This window comes from Leucoraja erinacea, chromosome 36 (assembly GCF_028641065.1).
Source record: "Leucoraja erinacea ecotype New England chromosome 36, Leri_hhj_1, whole genome shotgun sequence".
Classification (NCBI taxonomy): Eukaryota; Metazoa; Chordata; class Chondrichthyes; order Rajiformes; family Rajidae; genus Leucoraja; species Leucoraja erinaceus.
This window is the reverse complement of record NC_073412.1, coordinates 11,046,617-11,059,728: the sequence shown is the minus strand read 5'-3', so window position 1 is coordinate 11,059,728 and position 13,112 is coordinate 11,046,617. Positions and strand designations below refer to the sequence as shown.

Genomic DNA, 13,112 nt, shown 5'->3' with positions numbered 1-13,112 from the left:
CGAACTGTTTCTATCCCAAGGCCATCACCACTCTGAACTCTGCACTGAACACACAGCCCCCATAGCCAATATTTTGTACTGCCACAACACTATACTGTGAATATTGCACATTGCACATTCTGACGACTTGACGTTTTCTTGCCGTTTTCGTTATTTGTTATTATTTATCTGATACGTTGGAGCTCAGCTGCACCTGAAATTTCGTTGTATGTATTTACGATGACAATAAAGTGTTATTATTATTATTATTTTTATTATGTTTATGTCTTCTAGATTAGGTTTTCTTTTACTTTTTAAGAACCACTTTACAGAATCAAAAATAATTTTCCTCCTTAAAGTCGTTTCATTAGCTGCATATGGCATCAAATAATCTGCACAATCCTTAGATTCGAAACTGTCTGACTCAACATCTTATGCTACTGCTAGGACATAAATATTGCCGATAGGTGAAGTCTTACTTTGCTTGACTTCAGCTGGTACACTAATTGGTTTGGCTATGTTTATTATTGTCAAGTGTACCGAGGTACAGTGAATAGCTTTGTTTTGTATGCTATCAAATCAGATCATACACATAAATAAAATCAAGTCAAACTTGCACATTAGATGGAGCAAAGGGGAAGATGCAGAGTGCAGAATATAATTCTCAGCATTGTTGTGCACCAGTTTCATGGACAAAGCCAAATGTCTGCAACGGGGTTGACGTGATTCAGAGAATACACTGTCTCATGGTAGGACTGATCATAAGCTTGATAGCAGTGGTCAAGAAGCTGTTCCTGAGTCTGATGATGTGTGCTTTCAGACAATCTGTATCTTCTGCCTAACGGGACAGGGAGAAGAAGGAATGACTGGGGTGGGACAAGTCTTTGATTATGTTAGCTGCTTTACTGATGCATTGAGAAGTGTAGATAGAATTAATGTTAGAGAGTCTGATCTGTGTGATGGACTGGCTACATCCATAACTTTGCAATTTCTTGCTGTCTTGGGCAGAGCTGTTCCCAAACCTGGCTACGATGCAACCCTACAATATGCTTTATATGGACACTAAAAGCTGGAGTAACATAGCGGGTCAGACAGCATCTCTGGAGAAAAGGAATAGGTGACGTTTCGGGTTGTGTCTATATTTGGTTTAAACCAGCATCTACAGTTTCTTCTCTCACAGTATGCTTTGTATGGTGCATTTGTAGATGTTTGTAAGAGTCATTGGAGACGTGCCAATTCTCCTAATTCTCCCAAAGAAGTTGAGACTTTGTCGCCTTGGCTGTCACTTCAATGTGGTTGGTGTACGACAGATAGAAACATAGAAATTATGTGCAGGAGTAGGCCATTCGGCCCTTCGAGCCTGCACCGCCATTCAATGTGATCATGGCTGATCATCCAACTCAGTATCCCGTACCTGCCTTCTCTCCATACCCCCTGATCCCCTTAGCCACAAGGGCCACATCTAACTCCCTCTTAAATATAGCCAATGAACTGGCCTCAACTGCCCTCTGTGGCAGAGAGTTCCAGAGATTCACCACTCTCTGCGTGAAAAAAGTTCTTCTCATCTCGGTTTTAAAGGATTTCCTCCTTATCCTTAAGCTGTGACCCCTGTCCTGGACTTCCCTAACATCGGGAACAATCTTCCTGCATCTAGCCTGTCCAACCCCTAAGAATTTTGTAAGTTTCTATAAGATCCCCTCTCAATCTTCTAAATTCTAGAGAGTATAAACCAAGTCTATCCAGTCTTTCTTCATAAGACAGTCCTGACATCCCAGGAATCAGTCTGGTGAACCGTCTCTGCACTCCCTCTATGGCAATAATGTCCTTCCTCAGATTTGGAGACCAAAACTGTACGCAATACTCCAGGTGTGGTCTCACCAAGACCCTGTACAACTGCAGTAGAACCTCTCTGCTCCTATACTCAAATCCTTTTGCAATGAAAGCTAACATACCATTCGCTTTCTTTACTGCCTGCTGCACCTGCATGCATACCTTCAATGACTGGTGTACCATGATACCCAGGTCTCGCTGCATCTCCCCCTTTCCCAATCGGCCACCATTTAGATAATAGATCACTGGTATGGATTTAGATCACTGGTAATATTAAAACCAAGGAACTTGAAGCTCTCAATCTTTTCCACTTGGGCGCTATTGATATTGATTGAGCCATGTGCTTCACCATGCTGCCTGAAGCCGATAACTAGCTTCCTAATCTTGCTCTCAGTGAGAGCGGTTGTCCTGCCACCATGCTACAAGTTATCTATCTCTTTCCTGTAATCTGTCTCGTTATTGTTCGTGATCCGACCCATCACAGTGGTGTCATCTGCAAACTTGTAGATGGAGTTAGAACCGAATTTGGCCCAACAGTCGTGAGTGTATAGGGGAGTATAATAGGGGAATGTGAACGCATCCTTGCTGGGCCCCGGTGTTGAGAATTATTGGGGAGAAAGTGTTGTACCTAACCTGACTGATTGTGGTCTGTGGGTCAGAACGTTGAGGATCCGGTGGAACAGGGGGCTGCTGATTCCTGGGTCCAGAAGTTTGGCGATGAGTGTGGATGGGATTATGGTGTTGAAGGCAGAGCTGCAGTCAATAAATATGATTTTAACATAAGAAATTCAGTAGGTTATCCTATGCTGTCCTCCACCTTATGCTTGATCTTAATCTTTGGCCCTTTAACGGTTTCTCCCTAATAATTTATTTTGATATATTTGTTCTTTTCCCAAAAATGTATATTTGTTTTCTATCCCTTCTTGCTTGCATGAATGATTGATTTTGTTTTTGCAGATACTCATATGAGAAGCACATGCTATGGTGGTTACAAAAAAGGGCAATGTGATCGACCATTACCAGGAGCCTACACCAAGTCTCAGTGTTGCTGTTATAGTACAGATCATGCCTTTGGAGAGCCTTGCCGACCTTGTGCAGCTGCAAATTCTGGTGGGTACTTTGCTAATTGATCCTAAGTGTGTGTGTGGTGGGGTTATTATATGAATACATTATGTTGAATAGTAGAGTAGGATAGTAAAAAATACTACCTTTAGCCTTAATGAGAATAGGCAAGCAGTATTTCTTGATTACAAAAACAAAATTTAAGCTATTTTTATTTATTTCGCATTTGCTTTCCGACAGTACAAAAATATATCTCTGACGTCAATATTTTGTTATCAAATCTAATTTAAAGCAGAAAAAATATATTTGACAGCAATGTATGGGTGACAGCATATACCGTCTGTAAGTCCTTGGTCAATCTAAAAATAATTTTTTAGCTATCTCCTGGAAGAAAACTAAACTAATGGTAGAGTTCCAATGTCTGGAGCTGAGGCCTCCTATAGTATGGATCTGACCATGTGGCAATAAGTAAATATGGCTGTGGAACTAATATGGGGATGAGTACAGAAAATGGATTGGATTGAGTACAATGTGATATATATCTTATTTTGGAGCAGACAGGTTTACTATATGAGTGGCCATTCGCAAAGGTGATAGCTTAGTTTGACTTGAAAACTCAAGGCAATTATATAAGACAAATGACACAGGAATAGGCTGTTTGACTGAACTAGTCCATGACAGAATTTATTCTGTACTCAAGCCTCCTCTTGTTTGACTTCAATTAAATCTATAACCCTCTGTTACACCTTACTGCCATTCTTTGACTTAAAATGTTTCTCCTGAATTCTCTACTGGAATTCTTGGTTATTATCTTGCATCTCAGTGTACACTCTATGTAAGTTTAAACATTCTGTCAGATTGTTCTTCAGTTTTACGTTATCAAGAAAAAATAGATCCTGTTTGCTCATTGTTTCTTAACATGGATATCCTCGCATCTCTGTTCTCATCCTTGTCCATACTTTCAATGTTATTCTTAGTGTGTTTAAAAAGTTTGTGTTAATGGTCTCTGGTTTGTTTTATGTGGGGGTTGGGGTCCAGGGAAACATTTTTTCAATCTCTTACCTTGCCGGAGATGCGATTGTTTTCTGACATCGTGGAACTGGAACTGTAAGTCCACGACCCGCACGACCCCACTGCGGGTCGTGGACTTACCATCAGAGCCGATTCCTTGCCTGGGATCGACGGTCCCTTTAACATCAAGGGCTCGCAGTTCAGAGACTGAGTCAGGAGGCTCCAACGATGCAGAAGGTTCGATGCAAGAGCTTGGTTGCCCTGACGAGCAGGCCCGCCGCCGTCTACAGGAGTGAGATCGTCCTGTCAACGGAACGTTAGAGGCCCCCGACCGCTGGAGGTCAAAGAAGGGAAGAGATTGAACTTTATTTTGCCTTCCATCACAGTGAGGAATGTGGAGGAGTCAGTGGTGGATGTTTATATTAAAATGTATTTTGTGTGTTCTGATGCTTTTTATTAGTATGACTGTATGGCAAATCAAATTCCTCGTATGTTGTAAAACATACTTGGCTAATAAAGTAAGTATGAGTAGTATTGTGACCAGCACTATATACGTGTAGTGACATAGTCTCTGACCTAAATACGTAAATTAACCCATGTTATGGTATTTTAGGAAGTATTTTGGAGTCTGTCCCAATATATTGTCACTGAATATGCAGCTTAGGGAAAAACATAAATATGTGAGATGATGGTTGGAGAGGATAACATTGAACGTATTTTGATTGATGTGAATTTCCATTTTGATTGGGAAAATATCCAAAAAGAATAAATATGAGAAACTATTCCTCGAATGTGAACCATAGGAAAGGACAAGTGAATTGCAACTTGTTAGTGCATTTTTTTAAAGTACTGGGGAATTAAACAGGAATTAAATCAGTTAGTTTGATCAGCTAATTTATTTTGGATACTGGATACTAGAACCATAAAGGATCATAGTAAGACTATAAATGGAATATATTGTGTAAATCAACCTTGGTCTCCCCATCTAAAGAATGGTAGACTTCCAATAGAAAGTTAAACTGACGCTTCTCCAAAATAATTTCCTAAGATGATTGGGGTCATTGGTGTGATCTTTTATGTGCGTAGATTGTCATTTGAAGAGAGACACGGTCTGTACGCTAGAATTTAGAAGAACGAGTAGTGTGCCTCATAGTTTGGTGCTGGGCCCATGGTCATCTATATCATTGATTTGGATGAGAACGTGCATGGCATGAATAGCAAATTTGCAGATGACACAATGTGGATGGTATTGTAGATAATAATAATAATAAATTTATTAGATAGTAAAGATGGTTATCAAAAATTGCAGCAGGATCTTGATCGGGCTGAGAAATGATTAATGGAATTGAATACAGAGAAATGTGAAGTGTTACATTTTAGTAGCACTAACATGGGCAGTACCTACACAATGAACGGTAGGGCTCTGGGGATTGTTATAGAGCAGATGGATCTAGGAGTACAGATACATAGTTTGTTAAAAGTGGCATCATAGTTAGATGGGATGGTCAAAAAAGCTTTTGGCACGTTGGTGGTCAGTTAGTGATGAACACCAATTCACCATAATAGAGTATAGACATTGGGAGGTCATGTTGCAGTTGAATAAGATGTTGCTGAGACTGCATTTAGGGTATTGTGTCCCGTTTTGGGTACCATGTTAGAAGAAAGATGTTGTCAAGCTGGAAAGGGTGCAGAGAAGATTTATAAGGATGTTGACAGGACAAGGGCCCGAGGTATAGGGAGAGGTTGAGTAGGCTAGGATTCCTTGGAGCGCAGGAGGATGAGGGGTGATCTTATAGAGGTGTGCAAATCATGAGAGGAATAGGTAGGGTAGACCCACAGAGTCTCTTGCCCAGAGTAGAGGAATCGTGAACTAGAGGACGTAGGTTTAAGGTGATGGAGAAAAGATTTAATAGGGATCTGAGGATCATTCACACATTGGGTGGTAGGTGAATGGAATGAGCTGCTGGAGGAGGTTGTTGAGCCAAGTACTATCACAATGTTTAATAAATATTTAGACAGGTTTAGAGGGATATGGACCAAATGCAGGCAGATGGGACTAGTGTAGATGGGACGTTGGCTGCTGTGGGCAAGTTGGCTCAGAAGGCCTGTTTCCATGCTGTAAGACTCTATGACTCTATGAGTGTGGATCAGTTTGGAACCATGTCACAATCTCACATTTGGGTGGGAAGGGACTGCAAAACCAAAGATAGATATAAAATGCTGGAGTAACTCTGCGGGACAGGTAGCATCTCTCGAGAAAAGGAATGAGTGACATTATAGCAGGTCAAGACCTTTCTTCAGACAAATTGGGGTTGATAGAAACATAGAAAATAGGTGCAGGAGTAGGCCATTCGGCCCTTCGAGCCTGCACCGCCATTCAATATGATCATGGCTGATCATCCAACTCAGTATCCTGTACCTGCCTTCTCTCCATAACCCCTGATCCCTTTAGCCACAAGGGCCACATCTAACTCGCTCTTAAATATAGCCAATGAACTGGCCTCAACTACCTTCATTTGGAACTGAGATGTAAATAAATTCCCTTGCCCTGACAGTGGTGAATCCTTTGAATTCTCTTTCTAGAGGACTGGAGTTTAATAGATTGCCACTTCTTGAATATATTAATTTAATTAAATAAATATATTCGAGACAAGATCAATAAAAATTTGGATGTTGAGAGAATTGAAGAATATGGGGTAGAGTCAATATTGTTCAATTGTCATTGTTATGAAATAAATTAATAACCAATAATACTAAGTACCATAGTAATGCAAAACCAATTCCATAATCCAAGCAAAACAAAGTACATAGTGGATCGTAGTTGCTGAGGCAGCGGGTTTCTGTTGTTCAATGGTCACGAGCCTGATGATTGCTGGGAAGAAGCTATTCTTCAACCTGGAGGTACTGCTTTTCAAAGGTAGATACAAAATGCTGGAGTAACTAAGCGGGACAGGCAGCATCTCTGGAGGAAAGGAATGGGTGACGTTACGGGTCGAGACCCTTCTTCAGACTTTCAGGTTCCTGTACCATCTTCTACATGATAGTAGCAAAATGAGTATGTGGTCAGAGTGGTATGGGTCTTTGATGGTATTAACTGCTTATTTGAGATAAGAATCTTCAGGCAGTGCTATGTCAGTACCCATGATAGACCAAGCAATGTTTACCACTTTGTGCGACCTCCTTCATTCTTGGATGTTTGAGTTACTGAACTAGGGCATGATGCAGCTAGTCAGTATGCTCTGTACTGTATGCCTGTAGACGTTCGATATAGTATATTTGGTGACATACCAGCAGAAAAGTAATACAGAGGTAAAATATTTTCTGTGATATTATTGAGCACAGAGCAAACATGAGGAGCTAAATGATTTACACATGCTTGTGAGTCATATACTGTCCCATATTATATAAACTAATATATATGAGCATCTAACTTGTTAGTTTTAGCCTCTGTCAATTTCTAATGTTTGTCATTGCTTAAAAGATAAAATGCCATGAAAAGGGAGGTAGCTTCAAATAAATTGCTCCCCATGTACATTTTTCTAATATTTCTAAACAATGTATGATTTTAATTCTAAGCAGAATGAAACAACAAAACCACTATCAAGTGGTTTCCATTATACTGAGCATCTGCAGGCACTCTAATTTTAAATGCCAATTTCAGCTCTGCAGCACAGAAGTTCAGAAGAACTAGGTCAGTACTAATCAGCTTTAGGAAAAAAACGTTTTTATTAGTGTTACAAATTCAAAAACCAGATGTCAAAGGAACATTAAAACTTTGGATGATTTAACAACGCATTCATAATCCCATATTTTGATCACTGGACAACTTGAAGTTAATGTAATAACCCTGCACATAAACAATATGTTACTAACTTCTGTAGGTATTCCACACAGTTTTGATGGAATTTGTGAAGTATTGACAGACTATTTTTCTTATTTTCCCACAGCTGAATATGATGCACTTTGCAGCAGTGGACCTGGTATAACAAGTGATGGGAAGGGTAAAATGAAAAATACTCCTACTAAAGAAAACGTGTTTGTATCTAAACTACATCCTAATATTCCTTTGCATGGCATATTTCTATAGAATGCTATTCCCTGGAATGTCGGTTTGAACAATATTTTATTGTGCTACCGCCTACATCCTGAGCTTCAGGCTACTTTGTTGTCCAACTTGCCTTCCTTGTTGATATCCTGTAATGAATGTAGAATAGTTAAAGCCTTTGCCCTCAACTGAATTTAAGATAGTGTTGATAAATTATTTTGCTTTTGCACTTTTTGTTATGTTTCTAACCATCACTTTTACTGCAGTCTTGCACATCCCTATCTCTAAGCTCAGCATTAGAGCAAATTTAAATAAAACATGATAGAAATTTAAAAATCTCCATAAGCTTTTCAGTTTAACAATTTGCACATGGAAATGTTGAAGTTTTCCTCATTCATGTTTACAATTTTATGTTTGCACACTAGGTTTATTTTTACATTTGAATCTTATTGTGTTACATTTCACTTGAGATGCTTAGGTTAATTTATTCCTATGGAAATAATATACATCTCTGTTTTTACAAGTTTTTTGTATTCGCAGATATCAATGAATGTGAAATGGATCCTGAGATTTGTCAAAATGGAGTGTGCGAGAACATTCGTAGCAGCTACCGATGTGTATGCAATTCGGGTTATGAAGTTGATATATCTGGGAAAAAATGTGTTGGTGTGTATTTGAAATTCTGAATTAGAAATTCTGTTAAATGTCTTAATTGCAAAGTAACTATGTATATATATTGTCATTTTTACATTGACGTCAGGATTGTCTGAATAATGCATGCCCATGATGACCTGAACTAAATATACTTAGTCAATTGTCTTGCACTCATTGTCTCCTTGCTGCAGTGAGATTACAAAAGTAATCAAATCTGTGTAACTCTCTTTCTAATGCCTATTATTTGATGCTGTGAATATTGCCCCAACATAATTGATGGCTCTGGCAGATCAGATTCATCACATAGAAAGTAAAACATGCATAGTGTACTTCTGTTTCACGCGGGCTTTTTAATACCATGCTGTGGAAGTCCATGGACTGAATTACACTGAGTTCTACTAGCTGGCTGCTGTGCACACATTAACAGATTTTGGGCTTCCATGCTGCTGTACTCTAATGCAGACTTGTGAAATGCGCAGGAGGTTAGATGCTGGGACATCTGATCTCTTGCTCCACCTCGGAATCAATTGTGAGTCTGTAACTTACTGAGCCAAGAGGCCAGATACAGGCTCCTCAATTTTGTGGCATCCATAGCTGTTGCATCTGGCGTGACATCATTGACTTGAATAGGTTTTATGACTTTTATTTAAAAACTCATTTAACTTCTTAAGCAGACTTTTTTCCTTTTCATATTTCATTTATACCTTAATTAAAAGTAGCATAACATGTTTTTTTTTTTGTTTAAAATACTCTAGAATTACAAATTATTTTCAACTGGTTTTAACTAATTCTGACAATCGGAGAGCTCTAAACACAGTGAGTGTAGCTTCGTGATTGTTAAAATTTAGTACTAACAAGTAACGGGTCTAGGGGACATAGTAGGCAGTAGATCAAATTCTTGGTGTAACATGATAACGATTTTTTGTCGGAATTGTGCCACGCTGGATATTACACACTTGGTTGTGTTCCCATTGTGCAAATGACCTGTTCATATTGCCATAAATCACATCTATTGTTGAGCTGCCACATCTGAACTGGGTCTGCTTAGATCTGTTTTTATACAAAAAGTCAATTTAAAAGGGCATACATATATTTTTTTCATGCTTTTGTAGAAATACATTCTGGAGGCTGACTGCAGGTTCTGAACTCTGCACCTATTGACCCTAGACGCTTTGAGTGATGTCCTTCTGTAAAGGTCCCGTTGGTTGTATGATATTAGCTGGAACTGCAGTACATGCATTCACTACTTCACAGTCATGGCCAGACCAAGGAAGTAAACATAAGAGGGTTAATGTCTGAAGTTTGCATCTCTCAGAGTGAACCATGTCCTCTGCTCTGAACCTCCTCAAGGACCAATGTCTAGGAGCATAGGTTTTTTTAGGTTTGTCATGATAAAAGCAGTTGCAGTCAGCCCCAGCCATGCATCTGTATCTTAGCATCATTTGTGGAGACAGATAATTATCAACCTGATTCTTGCAAGCTCTTCATTATTCTTGCACCATCATCTCTGTCTACCACATTTCAGTGATGGCACAGAGCTGGAATATCTGTAGAATATGAACTATCCTCTCCTTCCTTGGCTTTTGACTAGTGCCTATGCTCCAGCCATAACTCATAAGACAAATTATTTCATCCCTGTGATCAACTTTTTCTGAACTGTCTCCAAATAAATCCATTCCTACTCAAATAGGGACACCGGAATGGAATTTTGCATCTAGTCCTACCAACACCTTGCACTGTTGTAACAGGACTTTCCTATTGTTATACTCCCTTCTGCTTTGCAAGAAAGGGCAATATTCCATTTTCCTTTTTGATTGCTTGCTATACGAACATATCTACTCTGTTTTTCACAAAGAAGGCCATCCACATCCCTCTATGCAACAGAATTCTGTAGTCTCTCCCATTTTTGTTGCTTTTCTATTTATTCTTCCTACCGTCCTGGTGCCATTGAAACAACCTAGAACTCAATGCTCTTAAGACAGTGGAACTGATAGTAGACTTTAGGAGAGCTCCCCCTCCCCTCATCCCACTCACCATCAACAACACCACAGTCACACCTCTGGAGTCTTTTAAGTTCCTGGGAACCATCATTTCCAAGGACCTTAAATGGGGGGGCCACCATCGACTCCACAGTCAAAAAGGCACAACAGAGGGTGTACTTCCTGCGGCACCTGAGGAAGCACAACCTGCCACAGGCAAAGATGATCCAATTCTATACGGCTATCGTAGAGTCTGCCCTCACCTTCTCCATCATGGCCTGGTTGGGCACAACCACCAAGCACGACATCTGGAGGCTGCAGCGAATCGTCCGATCAGCTGAGAAGCCTATTGACTGCAACCTTCCCTCCATTGACGAACTGTACACTGCAAGGGCCAGGAAGCGAGCGGGTAAGATCATCTCTGACCCCTCTCACCCTGGCCACAAACCCTTTGAATCACTTCCCTCTGGAAGGCGATTCAGGACTGTCAAAGCTGCCACAGCCAGACATAAAAATAGCTTTTTTCCACGAGTGGTAGCTCTACTCAATAACCAAAAATCTGTAGCCTCCTTTTGCTCTGGTATTTTATTTAATTCACATGTTTAATCAATAATGTTTTATTATTAATGTTTAATGTTTTATGTATCATTCCTAACTCTCACTGTATGTCATGTTGTCACTTGAGGGCAAATTCCTTGTTTGTGAATACTTGGCCAATAAACGTATTAATTCATTCAAAGTGGATAAATACACATTCCCTGTATTAATCTATTTGTTTCTGGAGGTTTTTTCAAAGACGGAGTTCTAATATACTGACTCAAAAAAATCAAATAATTATTTGTAATAGTCTACACTCCATCTGTATTTGGAAGTTCAATTCTGTAGCACTGCTATGGCCAAGGTGAACCACACAGTGCTGAATTAGCCCTCCAGTTATGGGACAAAATATCCAGCAAACCATTTTTTGTTATGTTTGCTATGATAAAATGAAAATAGAATGATTCCTTTGATACACATTAAAGAACACTGTTTACCTTTTTTTGCAGATATTGATGAGTGCTTTGTTAATAGATTGTTATGTGACAATGGTCTCTGCAGAAATACACCTGGGAGTTATAATTGTTTCTGTCCAGACGGATATGTTTTTAAACCTGAATCTGAAACATGTGAAGGTAATGTATTTTAATCTTGGCAAGTGTCCCTGTAGTGCTTCCTATCTTAATTTTATATTACCAATGGAACCGAGTTTAACATTGTTGATGTGCAATCTCTATGCTGAGGTAAAGGATATACCATGAGAAATAGGAGCCCTGGTAAATTGGCATCAAATCACTCCAAAGTTTGGAGTCAAAATGTGCACAGTGGAAAAGTGGTCAAGGTTGTTACAGGATAAACATCCCAGCCTCAGTGATCAACCAAACACTGCAAAAGATCCTCAGAGCAATGCCCTCATTACATTAATCTTCATCTATTCCATCAATGTTATTCCTTCCATCATAAGGCCAGAAACCTTGACACAAACTGAAACTGGCCAGAAGGTCGGGGCGGCACAGTGGCGCAGCGGTAGAGTTGCTGCCTTATAGTGCTTGCAGCACCGGAGACCCGGATTCGATCCCGACTACAGTTGCTGTCTACGGAGTTTGTACGTTCTCCCTGTGAGCTGTGTGGGTTTTCTCCGAGATCTTCGGTTTCCTCCCACGCTCCAAAGACGTACAGGTATGTAGGTAAATTGGCTTGGTAAATGTAAAAATTGTCACGTGTGAGTAGGATAATGTTAATATGTGGTCGGCGCAGACCCGGTGGTCCAAAGGGCCTGTTTCCGCGCTGTATCTCAAAAGTAAACTAAAGTTCACTGATGATTGTTCACTGTTCAGTCCCATTTGCAACAGCTGAATCAGTCTTTGCCTGTATATACAGCAAGACCTACATAACATTTTGGCATGGGCTGCTTGATGATAAGTAACATTTGCTCACAAAAATGTTAGGCAATGACCGGTACCACAAACAGAGAGTAACCATTCAAGCAAAGCATTCAGACTTGACATTTTTGGTCAGAGACACTTCACCATGACCGTTCACCCCAGGTTTTAGGCTAAGAACTCAGTGTCCCTTATGAAGACTTCGACCTGAAATCTGACTTTGTTCCTCCTTCCATAAATGCTAGCTGAGCTATTAAATATTTCTTGCGTTTTCTGTTTTTTATTTGAGATTTTCAGCTTGACAGTTTTTTTAACAATGTTCACAGCATACTGGGTTGTGTGCCACAGTGCCTTGTCAGAATATGAGTAGTAATCTGACAACACCAAATTACCTGGTACGCTTGCATCTAGTATACCGACTGCCTACACCTTATGCACAGATAAAATATTCTTATTTATTAAATAGGTGGCTCTGCTAAATGTCTTGTAACAAAATTTAGATTCCAGTAAATCTGAATTCACTTCTGCATTTGTTATTGCAAATCTGGAATAATTAAACAAAGGAAAATAATAATGACACTGTCCAATTATTTCATTATTGTATATGATGTTTTAACCTTTCAGTTGTTTAGA

The 13,112-nt window shown here is 39.6% G+C and overlaps 1 protein-coding gene across 1 annotated transcript in view; it reads left to right on the top strand.

Moving 5' to 3' along the window:
• LOC129713552 (fibrillin-1-like) overlaps positions 1-13,112 on the top strand; it is a 312,091-nt gene that overhangs the window by 135,318 nt on the left and 163,661 nt on the right. The window contains exons 16-19 of the mRNA XM_055662676.1: positions 2,767-2,919; positions 7,830-7,883; positions 8,468-8,593; positions 11,607-11,732. Of these exons, the coding sequence (XP_055518651.1) occupies positions 2,767-2,919; positions 7,830-7,883; positions 8,468-8,593; positions 11,607-11,732 (459 nt within the window). The remainder of the gene's footprint in view (positions 1-2,766; positions 2,920-7,829; positions 7,884-8,467; positions 8,594-11,606; positions 11,733-13,112) is intronic.